Source organism: Carcharodon carcharias, chromosome 15 (assembly GCF_017639515.1).
Source record: "Carcharodon carcharias isolate sCarCar2 chromosome 15, sCarCar2.pri, whole genome shotgun sequence".
NCBI classification, from domain to species: domain Eukaryota; kingdom Metazoa; phylum Chordata; class Chondrichthyes; order Lamniformes; family Lamnidae; genus Carcharodon; species Carcharodon carcharias.
The window spans coordinates 114,971,381-114,997,218 of NC_054481.1; the positions used below are offsets into that span (position 1 = coordinate 114,971,381).

Genomic DNA, 25,838 nt, shown 5'->3' on the forward strand with positions numbered 1-25,838 from the left:
ACTAACTAGGCAGGATGACTTGGTGAGTGCACAGGCAAGGCAAGTGTTAGAAATAGAAGTGACATAGCAGTATGTCAGGGACACTATTCTGAAGTAGGAGTTAGGATAACTTGTTGGGAAGGAAGGAGGTTTACTCTCAAAAGGTCACAATATAGTCACTGAAAGAGAAAGCCATTTGACCTGTTCTTAGAGAGATTGAAGCTGGGATTGCTGTCCTTCGAGCAGCAATGATTAAGATGTGACTAATAGAGATAATTTAAGTTATATGAGGTTTTGATAGAGCAAGTAGGGAAAAGCTGTTTCCTCTGGAAAATAAGTCCGTTAGCAGAGGTCATAGATTTAAAATAATTGGCAATAGCAGGAATGAGGAAGCTTTTTTCACATCTTTGTTAAGATCTGGAATGCACTACCTGAAAAGGTGGGGTGAAACAGATTACTTGAAGAGCTCTAATTTTCATGGTAATGGGGTATGGAACTAATTGGACAGCTCTTCCAAAGAGCTGGCACTGTACACAATAGGGCAAATGGCTTTCTTCTGTGCTGTAGGATTCTATGGTTCAAACTCACCTATTCAGAAATGATCCATTGTTTCCCATTTCAGCATTTGATTGTTCCTCAAGTGATTCCAGAGTTTTTGCATCCAATGTTCTATCTGGGACTCCATTCAATATACTGATCACTCTTTATGTGTAGAAGTTCCTAACATCAGTCTTAAATCTGTCCTTTACATGCTTGAACCTCTATCTCCTTGTCTTATTTAGTTTTTACCTTATTTTTACCATTTGCTATCTCATGTGCCTTCATAAAGACATTTCTCAGGGACCTCCTGTCAAAGCTGAAGAGCCAATATTTCTCCAGTGTTACATCTAGCTTCTTAATTCTGTTTCTTTTCTGTGAACTGACTTAAACTGGATCAAGGCATCAATCTGACTAGATGTCTGTCTCTACAGTTTGAGCATGTCTGTCTATGACACTCTGGCCTTTAGCTTATATAGTTAAACATTCTATTTGCTTTGGTGATTGCTGCTGTATATTAGACACTCTCCAGCTGACCCAAGCTATAGATGCTTTACCGAAAGGGTTAATGTAAAGTGTGTTACTCCGGCCTCTATGGGGGAAAAATTGATCTTGGACAGTTGTAGCGCAAAGTGATAAGGAATCAGTTGTGCAGTTTATACCCCACCTTTCCCATTGAAGTTGGTAGAAAAGAAAATAGCACTGGATGTAAAATGCATGACCAATTTGTTATCGCCCACTTTGTGCTACAGTTACCCAGGATGAATTTCACCCCCTCTATCTCTTTCGTTACTTTATTCTTCTCCAGTAGATAAACTGATTCTGCCAGTAGAATTTCCTGGGATGAGCTTGTAGCATAGCTGAGACTTTCTGCTACGATTTGATGCAGCATTGCTCCTGTAAACATGAACAGCACCACAGGAAAGCCAGAGTTTTATATAACATTATTTTGAAATCCCCCTGGCACGCCAGCATATTATCAATTATATTTGGAATGAATTTTTCTGTGCATTGTTTATTCAGAGGATTTCCTTTCAACAGAGAAGGGCTCTGCTGATGTTGTCCTATGATGCTTCTTCATTCATTGATTAATGAAATAAGCCATCTGCTAACCTGAAATATTTTTCTCCATGCTGCTTCCCAGAGGCTGTGAAATGTTTTATATTGGATAATGTATCATCAACAGATTTGAGTCACCTTCTTGCGTGGATTATGTTCACTCCCAGGATTATCAGTTCACAGGGCCTTGCGACTAAAATGAGGAAGGTGCCTCTCTCTGGCTATCAGCAGGTTGATAAGGATAGTTCTTGTCCATGGAAGGTGGCAGGATTGATCCCCAAGTCTCTGTTGAATTAGCTTATCTTAGCCAGGAGAACTGTTGAGGTGCTAAATTTGGCCTCGGTTCCTTGGGCTTGGAAGGAGAAAATTTAACCTTGCTCCCTGTCTCCGGTCACCATTCTATTCAATGATCTCTGCTGGAATGTTTCGTGGAGAACAGGACAAGGTTAAGCCATGATGCCTCTGCAGTCAATTAGCCTCACGATGATCACACATGAGGAGTAGTCACTTGGCCAGGTACTGGAGAGTAGTCATTGTCTCAGCACAGGTAAGAGAATCCAGGGAGAAAAAGGGATGTGATCATGCACAATAGGAATAAGACTCCTAATAGACACTGTGCAGCCACAAATAAAGTGCTAAGTAAGATGTAGAAGAGCCTCACACAGTACATTAATATTAATTTCTAGCTGTAGAGATTAACAATGTGGTAAATGAAAAATTGTGAGACCTTTATAAAAAGCAGTCATTATGAATTTTGTGAATCGAGGAGCTCATACAGTCTCCATTCTGCTAAGCAATTCCTGATCATTGGTTTTACTGGAACCTATTTGAATAACCAAAATAATTAGAAAAATCTATTCTGGATGTAAAACTTCTAAAATAATGACTGATATGTGCTATTATATTAAACAATACAGATGCTTGGCTACTGTCCTGATATTTTTTCCCTTTACAGTGGTCTTCCCATGGTTTGTTTCTTGCGTACACAGCCCCTTAAGTTACCCACCTTTGCCAGTACCAAAGGATATAACAGTACAGAAGAGGCCATTCAATCTATTGCATTGTCATTCTCCACAGAAGCCACCTTGTCTAGTCCCATTCCGCTACATGGCCTTTGATGTTACTCTTTTTCAAGAAGCTAGGGAATTTATTTTCAAAAGAATTTGTCAACCAGGCCTTAAACACTACATATCCCTTCCTAAACCTCTCTGCTTCTCTCTCTTCCTTTTAAGATGCTTCTTAAAACCTATCTCTTTGACCAATCCTATCGTAATATCTCCTTTGGTGGTTTGGTGTCACATTTTGCATCATAAAGCTCCTCTGAAATGCCTTGGATTTTTAAAATTCTTTCTTGGGATGCAGATGTTACAAGCAAGCCCAACATTTGTTACCATCCCTAATTGCCGTTGAGAAGGTGGTGGTGAACTATCTTCTTGTACTGCTGCAGCCCATCTAATGCAGATGCATCTCTGGTCCTGTTAGGAAGGGAGTTCCAGGATTTTGATCCAGTGACAGCGAAGGAACAGCAATATAGTTCCAAACCAAGATGGTGTGTGGCTTGGAGGGGAACGTGTAGGTGGTGGTATTCCCATGCATCTGCTGCCCTTGTCCTTTGAGGTGGTAGAGATCCCAGGTTTGAAAGGTGCTGTCGAAGGAACGTGTTGAGTTGCAGCAGTGCATCTTCTATATAGTACACACTGCTGCCACTATGCATCAGTGGTGGAGGGAGTAGAGGAATGTTTAAGTTGGTGGATGGGTTGCCAATCAAGTGGACTGTTTTGTTCAGGATAGTGTCAAGCTTTAGTGTTGTTGGAGCTGCTCTCATCTAGGCAAGAGGAGGGCATTTCATCACAATCCTAACTTGTGCTTTGTAGATGGTGGACAGGCTCTGGGGAGTCAGGAGGTGAGTTACTCACCTCAGAATTCCAAGCCTCTGACCTATTCTTGTGGCCACTGTATTTATATGGCTGGTCCAGTTCAGTTTCTGGTCAATGGTAACCCCCAGGATGTTGATTTAAGGGGATTCAGTGATGGTAATTCCATTGAATGTCAAGATGAAATGGTTAGATTCTCTATTGCTGAAGATGGTCATTGCCCAACACTCTTGTGGCTTGAGTGTTATTTGCCATTTATCAGCCCAAACCTGAATGTTGTCCAGGTCTTGCATATGGACATGGATTGCTTCAGTATCTGAGGAATTGTGAATAGTGCTGAACATTGTGCAATCATCAGCGAACATCCCCACTTCTGTCCTTATGAGGAAGGGAAGGTCATTGATGACACAGCTGAAGATGTTTTAGCCTAGGACACTCCCCTGACAAACTCCTGCAGTGATGTCCTAGGCCTGAGATGATTAGCCTCCAATAATCACAACCATCTTCCTTTTGTGCTAGGAATGACTCCAACCAGTGGAGAATTTTCCTCCTGATTCCCATTGACTTCAATTTTACCAGGGCTTCATGATGTTGCACTTGGTAAAAATGCTGCCTTGATGTCAAGGGCAATCACTCTGACCATCCCTCTTGAGTTCACTTTTGCCTGAAAATGGTTACAAACACTTCACCCTTGTTTTTTGCACCAATGTGCTGGGCTACCCCATCGTTGAGGATGGGGATATTAGTGAAGCCTCCTCTTCCTGTTAGTTGTTTAATCATCCACTGCCATTCACGACTGGATGCAGCAGAGTTGCAGAGCTTTGATCTGATCCGTTGGTTGTGAGATCACTTAACTGTCTATTGCATGCTGCTCCTGCTGTTTGGCATGCAAGTAGTCCTTTGTTGTAGCTTCAACAGGTTGACTGCTCCTGATGCTGCTACTGGCATGCCCTCCTGCACTCTTCATTGAACCAGGGTTAATCCCTTGGCTTGTTACTAATGGTAGAGTGAGGGATGTGCTGGGCCATGAGGTTACAGATTGTGGTTGAATGCAATTCCGCTTCTGCTGATGGCCCACAACGTCTCATGGATGCCCACTTTTGAGCTGCTAGATCTGTTTTGAATCTATCCCATTTAGCACAGTGGTAGTGCCACACAACAAGCACTGTGCAGTTGTCACTCCTACCAATATTGTCATGGACAGCAGCATCTGCGATAGCTAGACAGTGGGATTGGCATTACTGCTGGCTCGAATTGGCCCAAAATTAGCTTTCAAACATGTTATCTCTTGAACGAAGCATCGCAGCATAAATAACATTTCATAATTAGCTGAAGCCTGACCTTACGATGGATATTTATTTACATTTAAAAAGATTTAGTACTACTGTAAGTACCATAACAACAATAATCTGTGAAATTATGGCTGATATTTATGGCTCCGTCAGGGCGGGGACAGGGCTGTAAAATGTGGCGAGCCATTCTAAACTCCATTGACTTCAGCGGGACCATAAAATCCCGCTGGTGTAGAATTTCTCCCTATGTGTGTGCATCTTAGTAAAGTCTGATGTGAAATACTTTTACAAGGGCATGGGGCCCTTTAAGGACATAAATGAACAAATTGATTGTCTTCTACCTTACTCTCTTTGCAAGTGTTTCTATCAAAACGCAATCCACTGAATCTCACTGTATTATCTGTTTAGGTCTTCAGGCAGTTGCATTCTCAGGAGCTGGTGTGTAAGTGAAGAGATAAGAGAGCAGCCAACTTGCCCGAGTTTTAGCTGTAACAAAAGATTTTCAAAAAAGAAGTAATGTGTGGCATTTGTCTTTCCCTTGTTTATCGATCTATCATTGCAACAGAAGTTCTGTGTTGGCAAAATTTAAGTTGAAAGAGTAGTGTGTTGTATAATAGCTTCTTACCCGAGTCTTTAACCCTTTGTTAGACAGTGTTCTGATTCTTTGTCTTTTATAAGAAGAAAGATTGAGGAAGGGCTTTGTTGAAAAACTAACCTGGTCAAAGTTATCTTTTTGTATGTAGGGGTGATGGTTGTTACAATTTGGTCTTCTTCCATTTCATGTTCATCATAAGAGGCAGTTTCCATTGGCAGTCTGTGCCAAACTTTGAATACAAAACATAACCTTATATCTGAAGTGGTTGGACATATTGTGTCAGGGTTACCAAATGCCTCTTGTACTGCAGGTATATGTACTATACAGTCCTCAATGTTCGGTCATCTGTAGAAGACCATGCTAACAGACCATATAGTTCAGGCTAAAATACTTAATCAACTTTATTGCAAAGTATAAATTTATATAGGAACAAACTTAATCAGCCCATAAAGTACAAGTTCCCACTCTTACTGAAGCATTTGCTGAAACCAAAATACCGTTTCAGATTATTATAGCAACTTGACAGCCCATGTTTTCTGATTCATTTGTTTGCAAAGAAAGTACTTCAATGAAGAATAGTTAATATGCTAAACATAACTTTTGTTTCCCTTAGACTAAAGCAATAAGTGATTCATTAGCATTATTCTGATAATCGAGAAGACACCTGTCATCCAGTTGTGTTGGAAAGCTCATTGAGCTCATTGATCCCTGTCTGTGAGCAGGATACAGATATCAAAATATCAGTTTAACTTTTGCAACAGAAACAGTAATTGAGTTAGAAAATTACTAGAAAAGATGGACACAAAAAGGCAGAATGCAGAGTAGTACGTCTGTTTAACAACAATAACGTGCGTTTGTACAGTGCCTCTAATACAGGAAAGCATCCCAAGGTGCTTCATAGGAGCAATTAACAAACCAAATTTGAAACCAAGCCACATAAAGAGACATTAGGACAGATGAACAAGAGCTTGGTCAAAGAGATTGGTTTCAAGGAGCATCTTAAAGGTGGAGAGGGAGGCAAAGAGGTTTTCGAAGGAATTCCAGAACTTAGTGCTTTGACAGCTAATGGCATGACTACCAATAGTGGAGCAATTAAAATTGGGGATGTTTAAGAGGCCAGAATTAGAGGAGCACAGAGCCTCAAAACTTTATATGGCTGCCAGAGATTACATAGGTAGAAAGGCATCTTTGTTTGAAAACAATGATGCAAATTTTAAAATTAAGGCATTAATGGAGTGGGAGTCATTATAGGTCAGCGATCACAGGGATGATTGGTGTGAGTTAGGATATGGACAGTAGAGTTTGGATGAGCTAAAGTCTAGCTAATTACCCCACATTAGTGGGTCAATGTAGTGTGGAAATATGGTGGAATTGTTGGGAATTAGATTGGTGATGACATAGAGACAATTAAAGAAGAAGAATTATATTTTGTTTTAAGAGCGAAATGCATCAGACTCAGGATAAAGATATGGTAATGAGCTACCCAGCGCAAGAACATCCCAGATTCAATTCCCAGTCTCCGGTGTTAGTTAGCCTTAGTCTGGGAAGCACTAGCGGAGCTACAGTTGGCATCAGCATTCCAGAGAGAGGGAAGAGAATGATCCAGACAGATGTTCAAGGGCTGTATCAGGAAATAGTGCATCACTTATGAATCTCCTCCATAAAGTCCATTCATAAAATTTGGGCCTTTCAGTCATGAAGAATGAGCACTTAGGAGAGACACCTGAAGACTCTGGCACCATTGTGAGTAGGAATAAATGTACTGAAGGCAGTAAGGTTGGGGAGAGAAGGTGTAATGAACATGAAAATGGATAATTCTCTAAATGTAAAATCAGCGTCAGTCCTAAAGACTGAAGCGTGACAGGTTTGTTTTCGAATGGGGAGAAGTGCCTCTATAACTGTTTTATTCGGGTCCTATATCCCCATTTCCAACCCTGTTTCCTCCTTGAAATATTGCAGGCCCCAGAATGGCTCCATGATCCTATACAACAGGAAGAAGGTGAAATACAGAAAGGATGGCTACTGCTGGAAGAAACGGAAAGATGGGAAAACTACACGGGAGGATCACATGAAGTTGAAGGTGCAGGGTGTGGAGGTAAGGGCTGCAGTAACACTCTCGAGTCTCTTTTGTACTTTTCCCATTAAATTCCTGCTGAGAAAATCAACCCTGCGACTGATTTAAAGGAATATTGGAAGAGGGGCCGTGCTGTGACAACTCCTCACTAGTCTGATTGGTGACAAACCTCACAGTTTTACTTGTCATTACCACAGTTACTCAAAAAAACAATTTTAAGAATTACTGAGTTGACAGAACACTTGAAACTCAAGCCCCTTGATGCTGTTTCAAATCTTAGAGCCTGCTTATAATGTAATAAAAATGACTTTTATCAAAACTGTTTTTTTTTCTCCCCTTCCCTTCGCTGAGACTTCCATAAATCCCACTATTCTGAGTTGAGAGAACAAGCTGGTAATCTGATCTCAGCCTTCCTGCCAAACTCCTAAAGGACAATAGCAGCTCATATTTTCATCACACCCTTTGCATAATGCAGTGTCTCATTCAATGGGAGTGGTTGTGGGAATAGGATAGGAAGCAGGGGTGAAACATCATCTGACCAAAAGTTATCCAAGGTGTATTTGATTTTATAAGAAATCCTTGAAGAGAGATGTCAAGGTAAAGTGATTTAGGGAGTGAATTCCAAAGACATAATACAGTGGTGGAGCAGGGGTGAACAGTCATGAGGAAAGGTACAAATATTAGCCCATCGACACTGTTCATCCTTTTCTCTCTTTCTGTACTTTTACCAATTAAATGGCCTTCCTATTTCTTGAACTTTGTTGCTGAAAGGACTGAAAGCTGCCGCCTCCCCTGACCCCTGCCAACAACCCTTTGGTTTGTTTGTTGGGCAGTCTGTGGCGTCATCCCAATTGTTATAGGAGCGTAGTGTTTTTGGTACACTGGACTAGCACTGTGCAGGTCATGAGTTCAAACCCCGCTGTGGCAAATTGTGAAATTGAATTCAATAAATCTGAACTTATGGGTTGGCACTGGGAAAAAATTATCATGGAAGTTGCTGGAATATCCTAAAGACTCAACTGATTTGCTAACCTCCTTTAGGATAGGGAATCTGCTGTCCCTATCCAATCTGGCCTACCTGTGACTCTGGTCCCACACAACGTAGTTGACTCTCAATACCCACCAAGCATTTAGGGGCAATAGATAAAAATAAAATATCAGGGTTTTCTAGGTTTCCTCCCAAGGAAATTCCCCAAGGCTCCTTCCACAGCACTTTCCAAACACGTAACCTCTACCACCTAGAAGGACAAAGGCAGCAAATACATGGGAACACCACCACATGCAAGTTCCCCTCAAAGCCACATAGCATTCTGAATTGGAACTATATTGCCATTCTTTCACTGACACCGGGTTAAAATCCTGGAACTTCCTTTCTGACAGCACTGTGGGTGTATCTGCAAAATATGGACTGCAGCGGTTCAAGAAGGTGGCTCACTGCCATCTCCTCAAGGGCAAGTAGGGGTGGGCAACAAATGATTGCCTAGCCAATGATGCCCACATCCTGCAAAAGAATATAAACAATATCTCATGGCTCAGGTTAGGAGTTGGGTAGAATACAGAGCCCAAACCACTAGTCTTCCACTCAAATGCACTAAGTCTTCAAGTGCTACATTTCTTGGTGGAACTGTGTTCCCTGTCCAAATTTTTTTTTACCATGAGGTTGAGAATAAAACACTTGCCAACTGAGTGAGCTGCAGTTGGATCTTTTCTACATGGTGAGGCAACAGTATTACATGGAATCCATTAGATTTTTGTAAAGAACTTCTTTGTTCATTACCTGACTCTGACTGCACAGAAAAGGACATGTTGGTGGGTGTAAGTTCAAAGGTCAAAAGAAGACTTTTTGCACCCCAGATTTCTCAGTGGGTAATTGCTGTGTTGTATTAAGCCAGATGGAAAGTCATAAATGCGAACCCCAGCTTGCACTGAAATAGTTGATCAGAACCAGCACAATAGGTGTGCTACACTTGAATCCTGCCTCTGTGGGCTAAAGCAGAGAAAATCAGGCAGTGTTCCATCTCCTAGTCATGATCCAGTTACCCCAGTTAGAGAGGGTCTGTGATTGGGTGAGGGCAGAATTGGGCTTGATTGTGATATGTGTCACAGTTGCACACTCTGACCCACTGACAGATTTCCTACACTCATACTTGAAGGTGAGCCTCTTGGGGCAGATACCAAGAGGATTGTTGGTGCCCTGGACTTGGGATCCCAGTGAGGGTCAGCTGCTTCAAGACAGGCAGTGACACTTCCCGATTGAACCACTTGTTACCTGCTTTCAAGCATGTGATATTATGACTGTTAATGGTACGGTTAGAAAACATCAGTGCAATTGGCGAAATGGGCTAAATCTATGAATGCAGAATGTCAGCAGCAAGTGACACCCAGTCACTTATAACAGAATAGCCACAGGCATCTTCAGTTTAAAAAAGAAGTTCAAAGTTTATTCTGCTGTCATGTTAATTATATAATAGCATAATAGAGAAAACTGCTTGTGGGAATGTATTTGAAAACACATTTGAGCAGTGTAATGAAAAATCCTGTTACTTGTCATTTTATTAATAATTGACAATATGTTTATTAGATTTGCACGGGCAGTGAATCCACTGTGAGCTGGTAAGTACATGTGTGACATTTAAAGAGAAAGCCAGCAAATACTCCCCTATTCCCTCAACCAGGAAATACACTGCCTGGTGCAGGGCACAGCATCATGTTGTGCTAGGTACTTTACACCAACATAAAATCCATCACTTAGCCCATTTTACCATCAAATCATCGTCTGTCTCTGTCTTATCCCTATGGACACTGTAGAAGTTGGCACTGAAAGAACAGAGTGCAGGAATCTGGCATTGAAGCCAAGATTGTTGGAGCCATGGCTTTGGTAACAGGCAGTGGAGGAGCCATGGCTATGGGAACAGGTGCCTAGGGAATAGGTGGTGTATGCAATTCCAACAACCCTGAATGTCTTTTGTTAACAAGAACTTGTCTTACTTCCTACATGAAACCAATTTCAGTTTCTTATCCCATTACTCATGCTGGTAGTCTGTTCCACATACTTACCACCCTTTTAGCAAAAAAGGTTCCTCCTCCATTTCCTATTTTATTTCATTGTTCTTAATTTACGCATATGACCTCTTGTGCTTAAATTCAGTACATGGCAGAAAAATGTACTTGGATTAGGGTTGCCATCCCTCCAGGATTGGACCGGAGTCTCCAAGAATTGTAGATCAATTTCCAGGACACTGCTGTGTGCACTCCTGGAGAAAAACCATAGGGACATTAAAAATATATTTTTTGTTTCAATTTTCTTTGAACAATTGTCTTTACCAGATAGAGAAAATGGGAAATATAGGCTGTTTGATTGACAGCCAAGCATCATCCAATCGGATAATGAACCATTTTAATTTCCAAATGGCTTAGGAAGGGATTGCGTCACAAGGATGGACGTGTTGGCTGACTGAAGGCTGGAGCATGGGGGAAAGCTATGTGATGAAACCTCCAGGAATACATTTAATCACAGTTGGCAAACCTAACCTGGACTCAATTTGTCCAAATGTGTACAGGGTTACAACTTTGTGGATGCTAACCTCCCTCCAGCAGCTCATCCCAACAAACCATTCTTCATGTGCAAGTCAGTGCCATGAGTATTCATAAACTATTCCATCCGGGGGGGGGGTGGGGGGCATCAGAGCCAAGCCCAATCATGCTCTGTGAGCAACATCCACAGCATACACTTTCCAACAAGAGTCATTGTTTAATGTTTCCTTTTGCTAATGCAGAGGCAACTGAAGCCAATTGCAGCATCCATACCTGCACCCAAGCTCAGATCAGTTAAGCTGGAATGGACCAGGGATTGAACATTGGACCTTCCTGTCCCTCAGTTCTACACTTCTTAATGCAGTTCCAAACAGGGCCACTAGGGGAACTCCAATTGACATCTAAAAGCTGCACCCCTCATCTTGAATGGCATTATCAAATAGAAAAGTGGGTTGCATTAAGCTTTACTTGGCAAGGCTGATGAGTTCCTTTAAAAGAATTATTTAAATTCTCTTTTGATGACTGGCTACAAGTGCAAATGCCTCTTTTAAACTTGCTAAATGTGAAACCAGCCATGTAGCATACTCCTCCAGAGGAGAGACATTTTAGATGAGTAAAGCCTTAAAATAACGGCATGTAATACATGATGCTCAAGGGGTGACTTTTAAGTTCCTTTTTTTCAAATTACATTATTTTTTGATCTGGAACAGCATGGGACTTTGCAAGATATCAGAATCCTGGCTTGTGCAGCCTGCTTTTGGGGGACAGTGTGAATATTTAGCATTTTCAAATTTAATGCAAAAAAAATTAAGTAACCCTCTGGTGAGCAAGGTTCCTGCCCTCAGCACTGAAATTCAAGATGAGATTGTCAATCTGCTGCTGAGAACCAAACTTTAAAAGGCCATCCTTTCACCTGTCCTTAGAGCAGAGAAGGTTAAGGGGACATTTAAAGAGGTTCAAAACCATGAGGGATTTTGATAGAGTTTCCAGCGGCAACAACATCAGCAACCAGAGGACATAGATTGGCCAAAGAACCAGAGGGGATATGAGGAGAATTTTTTTAGACAACAGGTTGTGTGATCTAGAATGCACTGCCTGAACGGGTGGCGGAAGAAGATTCTGTAGTAACTTGCAAAAGGAATTGGATAAGTACCTGAAGGGGAAATATTGCAGGGAAAGACAAGGGGAGTAGGACTAATTGGACCCTCTTTCAAAGAGCCACCAGAGGCACAATGGACCAAATGGCCTCCTTCTGTGAAGTAACATTCAATTGAATAGAAGGTGAAACAAGTCATTTATGTCCCATTGTGATTATTTTCCTTTTCTTGCCTCTCAGTCTCATTGCTGCTTTATTTAATCTTCCAGTCTGTTGGAGATTGAAACACTCAGAAAAATAATTAATTAAAACAGAAACCAGATTTTACATTCTTTTTTGCTCATGAACCGTTTACATTTCTAACACTGTTAGTCACGGAGCATATCTAATACAACAGGAAAGAGCACAGTTAGAAGAAATAAACTCCTGTAGAGCAGGGCTATCAGTTTAGGTGATGTGCTAGATCAGTGCTGCTCTCTAACAAACATTTAACAGAGTCGTACCAAGTCATCTCTGCCTTTTTATCGCAGGTGTTAAATTAGTGCTGTGGAATTTGGTATGGCCTTATTAAACAGTTGTATGAGAATCATGTTGAATGAAGAATTTAGCTTGTTCTCTTACACTTCTATGACTCTAATGGTGGTACCTCTACATGAGATGGTGACTATAACTGAGTACATGCATGTTCTCTTAATTCAAATAATTAATTAAGGGTCACAATCCTGGAGCTCCCTACCTAACATCACTGTGAGTGTGACTACACCACGCAGACTGCAGAAATTCAAGAAGGTGGCTCAGCAACATCTTCTTGAGCAATTAGGGGTGGGCAATAAATGTTCACTTACCTACATCCCATGAATGAATACAAAAAATATTACCATTCTATGTTGTTTAATTAATATATTTAGTGCTGTGAATTATCAGAAGTAGGCTATATTTATAACAGTCATGAGTGTTCATTCAAATGATACAGAATGCATTTCTAATCTGTTCTGATTATATACCCCATGTTTATTGTCTGGCTACTGCTTAGCAAAAAGCATTTTCTTGGTACATGCACAGTTTCTGTTAGCTTCATTCCGTAATCCATTTTCTCCAAAACAATAACCAGAGTAATGGAAACTGAATCCGTTCTAATCCCGCTGTTACTTATAATCCATTTTCCAGGTATGGAAAATTCTTACAGTTTTTCCTATCATACTTCAAAATGTAAATACTTTGTGTTCCTTCCCCAATTCCTTTCTATGTTCAATGGCTATTTTTCTATGCTCGTCAGTCTGCAATTTCTCTGCCGATCATGTTAACTGGGTGGAGAATCATGGCTTGTGCAGAAGTAGGAAGGCTCAGTCACCACTTCGAACTGGATTTGTTCTTGGTTGGGACAGACAGCGCCTCCTATAAATAGTATGTACTGCAGGGAATTCTGAGCCAGAGTGATCTCCTGTACTAGTTTTGATCATCAGGATCAGATGGAAAGGCATTTCACCACAAAATTGACCTGGGTTTGTCTCTTTTTTTCGCCTATCCCAGGCAATCACATGGTTTTGGGTGGAGTAGACTGGATGGACCAAAGGCTCTTTATCTTTTCATCATTGTCATTATGAAGTGATTGGAAAATGACATGAGGATAAACATTTTTACACAGTGGGTGGTTACATTCTGGATTGCACTACCTAAATGTGTGGTGTAAGCTGAATCGATCATGCTTTTCTAAAGGGAATTAGATAAATACCTTAAGGAAAAAAGTTTGCAAGGCTACAGGGGAAATAAGAGGGAGTGGGACTAACCAAATTGATTTTGCGGAGAGCCAGTGTGGACTCGATGGGCCAAAAGGCCACTTTCTGTTCCGTAACCATGTTGTGATTCTGTGAGATGCTGTTTTCAGCTGGGGTACACCTACATGAGGCACCCTCTGTCTTAGCTACATCTGCAGGTCCCACTCTGCCGGTGGGGCTACTGATCTCTCAGGACTGGTTGGCCCCCTAATGGACTGTGTGCATGTACCCTGGCCACTAATTGTTCAGCTGTTCAAAAATCGCATTGTGCCTCAGGCGCATATGCAATGCAGGGTCAGGACCCAGAAATGGTCCTGACATCTAGTTCCTGACCCCAAAACAAAAGTCCTGCCTGCCGACTCTAGCTGGGGTACACTTATGTGGCTGCTGACGGTCTCTGGTGCATCATGTGAATCATCATTTCTCAAGTTTGAGCCTAGATTGGCTTTTCTTCTTACGATAGATTGCAGATGAACACAATTGCCTTCTCACCACCCCCAATTCCTTATCCAAAGGTGCTGAGGCCAATTATGGTCAACCATCACCATCCCAACTTGCAGGAGGAAAACCCAAGTTCGCAGTCCCCCATTCCGTTCCCACGTAAAATCTGTCCATCATTAGCTGAGCCAGTCACAGTAAAAAATGTGGGAAGTTGGGGATCCTTGAGCTTTGAGTTTGTAGCACAGACTGGGCTCTGCAACTCCAGTTAGCTGTCAGACAAAAGATTTCTATCAATGTTACATAAAATACCAGTGTGATAACAACTTCTCAATAGCTTGTTTGCATTATTTCAACGATTATGAATGTCCTGCTTATTAAAAGCTGTAGTTTGTTTATTTCAACACAGCCTCTCCAAATCGATTGTTTTCTGTAGCTTCTTAAAATTGAAATGCAGTGAAAGCGGCAGGCTCATCATGGGACAGAATGATTAATGTGTATCTGTGCTGTTAAAATCTGTGAGGATTCTCTGTTGCTCAGGGACTCCGAGCATTATTAAATTTGGTGCAAACTCTTTGAGAATCCTTCCTGAGGGAAACATATGTAAATACTTTGTTCCTTTAGCAAGCCCTGTGCTGTAATAAGGAAGCCTCATGTCATTGCTGAGAGCAACGCAGCGCAGATCTGAATTACTATGCCTTTGTATCAGGGTCATTACACCTAGATTTTGTAGCACACCACTATTAACTTCTGTTTCTTTTCTCTTAACAACCTATGCCAAGACCTTTAGGAAAACATTAGACCACAAATTACATAGTGCAGGGCATCACCACAAACCCATAGTGCAAGACATCACCAGTCCCTCTCTACATTAAACCAGGGAAAACAGCCATAGCAAAACTGAAGTCAATAGAAATTAGGGGGGAAACTCTCCACTGGTTGGAGCTATTCTTAGCAAAAATGAAGATGGTTGTGGTTGTTGGAAGTCAATCATCTCAGTCCCAGGACATCACAGTGAGTCCCTCAGGGTGGTGTCATAGGCTCAACCATCTTCAACTGCTGCATCACTGACTTTCCTTCCATCATAAGGTCAGAAAGGGAGATGTTTGCTGATGATTGTACAATGTTCAGCACCATTCACAACTGCTCAGATACTGAAGCACCATGTCAAAGTGCAGCAAGACCTCGACAATATCCAGGCTTGGGCTGATAAGTACCAAGTAACATTTGCGCCACATAAAAGCAGGCAATGACCATCTCCAATTAGAGAAACTGTAATCATCTCCCCTTGACATTCAATGAATGGCATTACCATCACTGAATTCCCCAGTATCAACATCCTTGAGGTTACCATTAACCTAAAACTAAACTGAACCAACCATATAAATACTGTGACTACAAGAGCAGGTCAGAGGCTGGGAATTTTGCAGCAAGTAACTCACCTCCTGACTCCCCAATGCCTGTCTACACATTAGAAGTCTGGAGTGTGATGGAACACGCTTCGGAAGTCAGGAGTGTGATGAAACACGCTCCACTTGCCTGAATAAGTGTAGCTCCAACAACACTCAAGAAGCAGGACACCATCTAGGGCAAGGCAGCCCCCTTGATTGACACCCCAACCCCATCTTAAACATTTATTCCCTTCATCACCAATGCACACTAGTGGCAGTAGTGTGTGCTGGACCGCAGTGGTTCCAGGGGCAGAATTTTTCCGTCGGCGTGCGGGGGCGGGACCCGCATGCTAACATGTAAAATGATGTGCAGTGACATCGGGTGCACGTCCTGACATCATCGTACCCACATCGGTGGGCGGGTGCGCAACAATGTCCGTTGCGTGCCTGCCATTAATTAACAGGCCACTTAAGGCCCTTCAGGCTCGAATTGACTGGGATTTTGCGGCACCCGTGCAATCTTCAGCATGGGCGCAACAGGCAGACGACTAGCAGAAATTTATATAAAGCTCATCCATGGGCAGGAGCTTAAGGCTCCATGGACTCTACAGATTTAAAGGTTAGTGTTCCAAACTTAGTGAAATTTTCCTGTATGAGCTGGAAAAGTTCAAAATGCACTCAATGAGCTGCCCTCAACTTCAATGCCTCTGGCTCTTTCTAGGGGTCGATGGGTGATCTTTGCGGAGTCTCCCAATCAGCTGTCCACACTTGTGTCAAGGAGGTCACAAACGCTCTGTTCAAGCATGCATTGACCTTCATCCACTACCGCTGGGATGAGGCCAGCCAGACACAGCGAGCCAGAGGCTTTGCGGCCATTGCTGGCTTTCCCCTTGTCCAGGGTGCAATCGACTGCACACATGTGGCCATCAAGGCGCCAGCAGGTGAGCCTGGTGCCTTCGTCAACAGGAAGGGCCTCCACTCCATGAAAGTGCAGATAGTGTGTGACCACAGGATGCAGATTCTACAAGTCTGTGCAAGGTACCCAGGCAGCTCCTGCAATGCTTACATCCTCAGACACTCACAAGTTCCGGGGCTCTTCAGTGCTCCAGCCCAGCTAGATGGATGGCTACTGGATGACTATCCCCTCAGAAGGTGGCTCATGACATCTGCCTGCCACCCAAGAACAGAAGTTGAGCAGTGGTACAAAAAAAGCCATGCCTCCACTAGGGCTGTGGTGGAGAGAGCTGTTGGTCTTCTCAAATTGCGCTTCTGATGCCTGGACTGTTCTGGGGGCACACTCCAGTACCCCCCAGATCGAGTATCCCTGATGGTGGTTGCATGCTGCGCTCTGCACAATCTTGCGCTGCAAAGGGGGGACACAGTGGACGAAGAAGGTGTAGACGGAGTGGCTGCGGCTGAATACGATCAGTCCAGCAATGAGTCCAAGGATGAGCGCACACATGGAAATGCTGAGGGGGCAGACGCTGACCCAGGCATACTCCAGGGAGGCAGGGACACCCGGGATGCTCTAATCCAAGGAACCTTCAGCCAGCACAGCACAAATGGACCTCCAACACAAGCCTGGGCTGCAGCCTCCATACTGGAGACATTAGTGCCAAATCTGTCAGGATAGGAGCATTGACGATGGGCCCAGTCAATAAATGTCAATGACACATAAATTACTCATAACATCTCAGGAATCCATCCACCTGCCCAAGAAAAGAGGCACCCCGAGCCATGCTAAACAATCTTAATTTAACAAAATTCTCTTAACATAACACAAATAAAATGGTGTCGCACTGCAAACACAATCAGAAGGAACTCATAGGGCAGGATTTTCCCCCTGTTGTGGGGGGAAGTTGAAGTGCTGGCGCGCCTCCGATCAGCACCCCCGATTGGAGCCCCGCTGCCATTTTACGTGAGCGGGCCAATTAAGGCCCGCCCAGCATGACGTCCACATGGAAGCGCTATGCGCTCCCTCTGCAGGCCGGGGGGCATCCCGAAATCCGAGAGCGTGCTCTTTCACACATGCGCACGAAAGAGCGACTCATCTCCCTGAAACTAAGTGCTGCCTCAGGGAGTTCGGCTCTACAATAAAAAAAATTAAAAATAGAAAAAAAAGTCCCTGACATGACCCCTCATGTCACACTGTCAAATGAGTTGTGACAAGTCCATAACTGATCCCGCCCTTGGATGAGGTTTCATGCTTTCTCTGAAGCCCACCAGGGCTCCTGGCCTGCCCGCCAACCTTAAGGTTGGATGGGCAGGTCCATTAATTACTTCAATGACTCTGTCAATGGCTTCAGTTGGCCATTGACAGGTCGGCGGGCACACAGCTGATGTTGCTGCGCCCCCGCCTACCTGAAACTTTAAATGAGACATGGTGGACGTTGGGAGTTCCACCCAACATCACCGCGTGTCATTTTATGCATCGGCGAGCAGGTACCCCCCCCCCCCCCCACCACTCGCAGACAGGAAAATCCTGCCTATAGGGGGGCCAACAAAAAACTGCCATTGATGAACTCGGGGTGTGCCTAAGGTGCCTTAATTTTACATTTGCGGGTGCTAAGCCTTTGTGGTGCCCCCTCGCTGGCACTGGCATCTAAGACAGCCTGCTCTTTCTGCTGCCCTGTTGGCCTCGATGACCTTGGTGGATGTCCTCTGGCCCGTGGAGCCTGTGCTTGCCCTGCCTGGGAGGTAGCTGCCAGCTCCGCAGCTGGCATCTCCCCAGTCATCGCAGCCTCAATGGGTGCCGCGGTTACTGGCAGAGGGGCGGAGGAGCTGCTGCCCTCATCCGGAGCGCCCTTAGAGGCACCCCCAGAGATGACCGGCAGCTGCTCCGCTGACATGAGGTCTGTTGGCTTTCCCTGCTCACCGTAGATGGATGGGCACCGAGGTGGGAGACCAGGTGCCCAAACCACCGCCTACATGGGCACTGACCACTTGATGTCAATGCCGCTGTGAGGGATTGCAGGTCCGAGCGCAACCCCAGGAACCCCTGATCCTGTCCCTGGAGCTGCCTCTCCATGAGAGTCGCCACTCGCTTCATGGAGGAAGCTTGGCATTCATCCTTGAGGCTCAATGCATTGGTTACTGTCCACGTAGACTCCTCCATCATTGGCACCAAGCCAAGCACAGTCTCATGTATCTCCACCAGATGGTCCCGCACACCCATGAGTTGGCTGCATCATGGAGGACTCCAGAGGCGCATCATCAGCCATGGACTGAGCATGCGCCTGGGCTCCTGCAGTCCTCTGACTGCTGGCGCCATGGGCACTCTCTGTCTCCGCCAGCTCCTCCAGTGACTGTGAAATGCCCTCACCACTGTGCCCGGGACACTAGCCGAAGATCTGATGCCCACTGAGGTGCCAGTATCTGCGCAGGTGCCTGCCTGGCAGAGATGGTGTGACATTGGTGATGTTGACACTTCATGGCCCTCAGGTGTCAGAGAGGGCCCCTGCTGCACTTGCTCCTGACCCTGCGCCGCTGATACTGAAAGGAAGAGTAAGGAATTTCAATCAGTTAGCATGCAGAAAATGTCAATGTACATGCCTGTCCCCCGGATCATCATGCGCTCATCATTCCACACACAATGGGCAAACCGTGTTGGTAATGTCACTCACTCAACAATCAGCACTGCCATGGCTTCTGGGAGACCACTGGTGACGTGAGTGCTGGCCACACATACTTGCCCATGGAACCCCAGACTTTCCGGCTCTGGTGGACCTGGGTGCATGGCGCCTCTCCAGGTCGAGGGCCTCCTGCTTGAAGCGGCTAAGCAGCACTGCCTGGACTGGCCCACCGCCAATCATCACCTGCTCGGCAGTGTTGTGAGAATTCTTCTGGAAATGAGAAAAGAGCATTGATAAGTGATACTTGTACCATGATTCTCCTCGTGGCCGGCCTACCCTAAGCCCAGGTGGCCATTGCAGGGGTCCAATCCATCCTTACCACGCTGCTGCCAAACACTTGCTCAAATATACCAGATGTGTCCTTCCCACCACCCTCCCCTTGGCCACATGCTGCCTTCATCACACTTGTAAGCACACAGTTTAACCTGCCTTAGCAAGGAGGTGCAATGGCGTGGATCGCAGAGGGCAGCAGCTCGACCTGTTCCACGCCACCTTGAAGACCCCCTCCCGCCATTTCAACGCCCCGACTTCGAAATGTCCTGGAGTTCGAGCACTGCGCAGATCCTTCAGGTTGCCCCCACCACAGTCATGTGGGTCTCAGTCCACCACATGCTGCAAGTGCAGAACCCATCCCATTACCGCCTTCTCCGGCTGACCAACGCATAGGGAATATCTGCTGGCCCTCCCAGCTAAGGACACATGCCATCAATGACTCATTGCATTCAGACCAGACAGACATGGGTGGGGCACCAGGGGGAGAAAAGCTTACATGATGGGTGAAGTGAAGGATGCTGACATGCTACTCACCCTTCCTGTGCACAGCAGGTCATTGAACTGCTTACGGCACTGGATCCATGAGCGCCGCACCACGTCATGGGAGCTCACAACCTCCGCTACCTCCTCCCAAGCATGTTTGGTCAAGTGGGGTGCCCTCCTCCTCCCATCCTGGGGGACGAGCACCTCCCACCATGCTGCCACCTCCTCAAGGAGGGTAGCAAGGCACTCGTCAGAAAACCTGGACACACATGGACCACCCACCCTACCCTCTCGCATGACCAGCCTGGATGTGCCTTGGCCCCGACCTCTGGCCGTGTAAAGCAGCCTTGGAGCGGCTGCAAATTAGCCTTTAAACAGGCCACTGGTCGCAATTGGACCCGGTGACGATTGCCGATCCGCCCACTCCTGCCATCCCTGGGAGCCAGCAAACATGCTGGGCGGGCCTTAATTGGCCCACCTGCGTAAAATGGCGACGCGGTCCCAATCGCCCGTGCCTGCTCCCGCACGGCCCGCCCAACATGGGGAAAATTCTCCCACAGAAGGCGCCTCACCACCACCTTTTCAAGGGCAGCTAGGTATAGGGAACAAACACTGGCCTAGCTAGTGATATCCACATCCTGCAAAAGAATAAAATAAATAGAAAATGTACGTGGATGTCAGACAGGGGCAGAATCAGGAAAGGCTGCGATGATCCTAAGGTCAAATAACATTCATAGTTCAGACTCGCACACAAATGATAAGCACTTTATCCTCTTAACGTTCAATGGCATTACCATCACTGAATCCCCCACTATTAACATCCGGGAAGTTACCATTGACCAGAAACTGAACTGGACTAGCCATCTAAATCCTGTGACTGCAAGAGCAGGTCAGAAGGTAGGAATCCTGTGACAAGTAACTCACCTCTGACTCCCCAAAGCCTGCCCACCATCTACCAGGTATAAGCCAGGAGCGTGATGGAATAGTCCCCATTTGCCTGGATGAATGCAGCTCCCACAACACTCAAGAAGCTTGACACCATCCAGGACAAAGCAGCCCACCTGATTGGCACCACATCCACAATCGTTCACTCTCTCTACCACTGATGTACAGTAGCAGCAGTGTGTAACACCTACAAGATGCATTGCAGGAATTCACCAAGGCTCCTTTGACAGCACCTTCCAAACTCACGACCATTACCAATCAGAAGGACAAGGGCAGGAGATAGATGGGAACACCACCACCTGGAAATTCCCCTCAAAGCCACTCACCGTCCTGACTTGGAAATATATCGCCATTCCTTCACTGTCGCTGTGTCAAAATCCTGGGTCAAAATCTTGGAACTCCCTTCCTAACAGCACTGTAGGTGTACCTATATCACTCATGGACTGCAACGGTTCAAGAAGGCAGCTCACCACCACCTTCTCAAGGGCAACTAGGGATGGGCGGTAAATGCTGGCCCAACCAGCGAAACCCACATCCTGCAAAGGAATAAAATAAAACTTTTATAAGGTGCTTGGAGTTGCCTGGACCCTTATCCCAGAAATGATCAATGCCCTCCAGAGTGAACTAAAGAAGGAAATTGGCCTAGGGCTCCTTCTCTTGCTTATCATTCATGGACCCCCTGCTACATATGTCAGGTAAGAACAGGGATGGTTCTGATATGAGTCAAACACTCAGGAATAGGAGGATGTCATTTAGCTCCTCGAACCTGCTTCGCCATTCAATTAGATCATGGCTGATCCATATCTTAACGCCTTGGTCCATAACCCATAACAACCTTAACTAATAAAGATTTATCCATCCCAGTTTTAAAATTTTCAGTTGACCCCATGTCTCAGTAACCTTTATGGGGAGGGAGTTCCAGATTTTCACTACCTTTTTGTGTAAAGAAGTGCTCCCTAACATCAGCCCTGAATGGCCTGGCTCTAATTTTAAGGTTATACCCTCCTGTCCTGGGCTACCCCACCAGAGAAAATTGTTTCTAGCTATTGGCCCTATCAACTCCTTTAATCATCTTAAACACGTCAACTGGATCACCTTCAGCCTTTTATAGTCAAGTGAGTTTCAAGCCTGGGCCACGCAACCTGTCCTCATACTGTAAGCCCTCTGAACACACATTCCATGTTCAGAAGGACTCCTTGGGTGCCCATGGAACTGTAACCCAATGAGGAACCAATCCTGCCCAGCAGAGCACTGGGAGAAAATAGTAATCAGTGGTGCAGCAGCAGTAATTAAAAAAATTGTATACATTTGTATAGTGGCCTTAACATAGTAAAACATCTCAAGGTGCTTCACAGAAGCATTAACAAATTTAACACTTTTGCATAAGGAGATTTGGTTTAGTCAAATGTAGGTTTTAAGAAGCATCTTAAAGGAGGAGAGAGAGGGAGAGGGATGGAGGGTTTAGCGAGAGAATTTCAGAGCTCAGGGCCTAGGTAACTGAAGGCGTGGCTGTCAATGGTGGAGCTATTAAAATAGGGCATGCTCAAGTGGCCAGAATTGGAGGAAGGCAATGATCTTGGAGTGATACAGGGGCTGAAGAAGGCTATACAGAGATAGAAAGGGGACTAGGATGTGGAGGAATTTGAAATGATGAGAATTTTAAAATAGAGGTGTTGCAAGGCCAGGAGCCACTGAAGGTCCTGACTCACGCTGGGGTACAGTTTCTCTGACAACCTTCTGGTATCTTGCTCAAATTCATCATGTGATCCCAGGCAGATAGTATTGGTAGGCTTTTTAGCAGCTTAGGACATCAAATCTGAACCCAATCCTGACCTGATCCTTTATCCACTTTCCACGGGATCACTGGATAGAGATCAGAAATAGAACTCCTGTTAGAATTTTCCTCCTCCTTCGCCATCCCAGGGAGAGGCAAGAGCAGTTGTAGCATTCCTTTTCCTCTGCAGTGGCTCAGATCAGCTATGAAAGGAACAGGAACAGTACCCATCAAAATTGGCTGAGAGAGAAAGCAGAGAGTAACGGTGAATGGTTATTTTTCTGGAAGGAAGTATACACCAGTGTTCCCCAGACATTGGAAGTAGAACCATTGCTTTTTTTGATATATATTAATGACCTGGACTTAGGTATAAAGGAAATAATATCAAAGTTCGCAGACAATATGAAACTTGAAAATGTAGTAAACAATAAGGATAGTAACAGCGTTCAGGAAGACACAGACAGACTAGTAAAATGGGTAAATGCATGGCAGATTTAATGCAAAGAAGTATCGAGAGATACAGTTTGATAGGAAGAATGAGGAGGGACACTACTAACTAAATGGCACAATTTTAAAGGATAGCCAGGATGAGGGGCTTCAGTTATACAAAGGGACTGCAAAAGCTGGGATTGTTCCCCTTAGGGAAGAGGAGGTTAAAAAAACTTTGATAGAGGTGTTCAAAATCATGAATCAGTTTGATAGAGTAAATAAAGGGAAACTCAGTTTCTGGTGTTTAAGTAACCAGAAGGTGATTGGCAAAAGAACCAGCAGAAACATTTTTTACACTGTGAGTTGTGATGATCTGAATTGCATTGCCTGAAAGGATGGTGGAAACCGACTTAATAGTAACTTTCAAAAGAGAATTGGATCAATACTTGAAAAGAAAAAATTACAGAGCTATGGAAAAGAGCAGAGGTATGGAATTAATTGTTTGCTCTACTAAAGAGCCAGCATTGGAACGATGGGTTAAGTGGCCTCCTTCTGTGCTCTATTACTTTATGACTTTATGATTCTATGAAGTCAGCATTGACCAGTGATGGAACTCTTTTGGATAGTATGGGCTGAATTTTGCCAACCCCTTGGTAGAGGGCTTGAACATGGTGGAGGCTGGGAAAATTGCAGGGAACCACATTTGGACAGCTCCCCAAAGTATTCCCACCAGCTCCAGCCATTTACACAGACTGCCAGCTCAATGAAGGTGGCTTGCCTGTGGCAGTCCAGAGGCCATTCGAGTTGGAGCCTCCATGCCACAAAGACGGGGCTGAATCAATGAAAGGATGTATTCATGGTCTAGACTGATCCAGCGAAGGGGTTTACCCTCTAGGCCGATTCATCTACTAGTCAAGATGCTGATTACTTGAAATTTGATATGGAGGCCAGTGGGCCGACATGCCTCCATGTTGAGACAACCTTGTGCTTCCTGACTTGCCTTAGCAGCATCCACCTTTCTCAGTGGAGCTTGGAGGCTCCAGAGCTGCCGGCCCTCTAATTAGGCCAGCAGCATCGAGAGTCTACCTGCAATTCTTAACAGGACAGCAAGCTCAGAGGCAGCCAATTAGGCTGCCTCCAGGAAGATTACTCCACTGATCTCACTGTCAGAAAATTCAGGCTCAGGATTCCCATTTAGTCCTGATGCCAGGATCCCAAAGTCCATGGGAAATTTTTCCTTATGGGTCACTTCCTCTTTGGCCAAACTGTTTCCCAGCTGAGCCACCAGGGGAGCTGTAGCTACCTTTTGTTTTTCTAACAATAACAATTGACGTTAACTCTCAGTATCAAAAGTGCAATAAATCTAAGAATCCTGAGCAATTGCTTGCTTTTAGTCTCAAAGCCACCGCAATCTCAGTCTGTTGAGGTTCCCAGCTCCATGATTTACATATAAACTATATTTACTGGCAAAATGAAAAATGCACAGCTTAAGCAAATGGATGTATTTCCGTTATAACATGTTGATATGCAATCTGACAACACTTCCAAATTTTAACACTATTCTGAATATATTCAGCTAACCCAGCTCCAGTCAAAGTCAGCCTTCAATCACCAACACTAGTGGCTTAATTTTCATTTCCTTCCCCTTTCCACCCTCTGTAAACTACAACTCATGCAAAGCTCTGCTTCCATATCCTTATTCGCACCGTCAGGTTCACCCATCACCCCTTTACTTGCTGATCTACATTGGCTCATGTTCCGGCAACACATCAATTTTAAATTTCCTATCTTGTTTTCAGATCCCTCCATGGCCTTATCCCTCTTTCTCTTTGACCTCCTCCAGCCCTACAACTCTCTGCGATCTTTGCATTCATCCAATTCCTGCCTTTTGTCCATCCATGGTATTTGTTAGTCTACCATGGGTGCTCCTAAGGGCCTAAGCTCTGGAATGTACTCCCAAAACTTCTTGCCTCTCTTCCATTAAAACTATCTTTAAAACCTACCCAATTGTTCAAATATCTCTTTACGTGGTTCGACCCCCAATTTTGTTTAATGACGTTGCACAGTGTCTTGGGATGTTTTGCTAGGTTAAAGATGCTATATAAATGCAAGTTGTTTTTGTCTCAGTAATCAAATGCTCTCTGGTGACAGGCAATGAGCAATGTACAATTTCAGCCTATTTCACAGGTCTGACTGCTGGGTCATCAACTCGCCATCTTCCTCATTCTATCAAAACCAAACAGATTGTAGCCTGTGGATTTTTGTCCAATCTACTTCCAACATTTATTGGGGAGGCTTCACAACAGAAGGCAAATAATCTCTGATTAATTTATCGTATCCAGTGCCAGATGCCGGAAATGCATAGCATCTCATTTCTCCTCGCCAGCTGATTCTTTAAAAAGGGCTGTGTACGTTGAAACCTGCAGAAGGTTGTTCAGTAGTTAAAGAGTAAATAGCATTGGAGGGACGTTGTGTCTTTCCACATGTATTAGTGTGCACCAGTGAGGTGCCTGCAAAATCTGTCCCTCTTTAACAAAAAGATAAGAAATAATATTTCCCATCATCATGTCACATATGTTTCTGTATTTCATAAATGTTTCTGTGTTCCCAAGATCTCTAGGGCTTTGCAGCTTCTGTTAGTTCAAAAAATTAAAATTA

The 25,838-nt window shown here is 44.5% G+C and overlaps 1 protein-coding gene across 1 annotated transcript in view; it reads left to right on the plus strand.

Moving 5' to 3' along the window:
• Nucleotides 1–25,838, plus strand: part of camta1a (calmodulin binding transcription activator 1a) — a 1,037,373-nt gene that overhangs the window by 568,337 nt on the left and 443,198 nt on the right. The window contains exon 4 of the mRNA XM_041206569.1: nt 7,296–7,431. Within this exon, the coding sequence (XP_041062503.1) occupies nt 7,296–7,431 (136 nt within the window). The remainder of the gene's footprint in view (nt 1–7,295; nt 7,432–25,838) is intronic.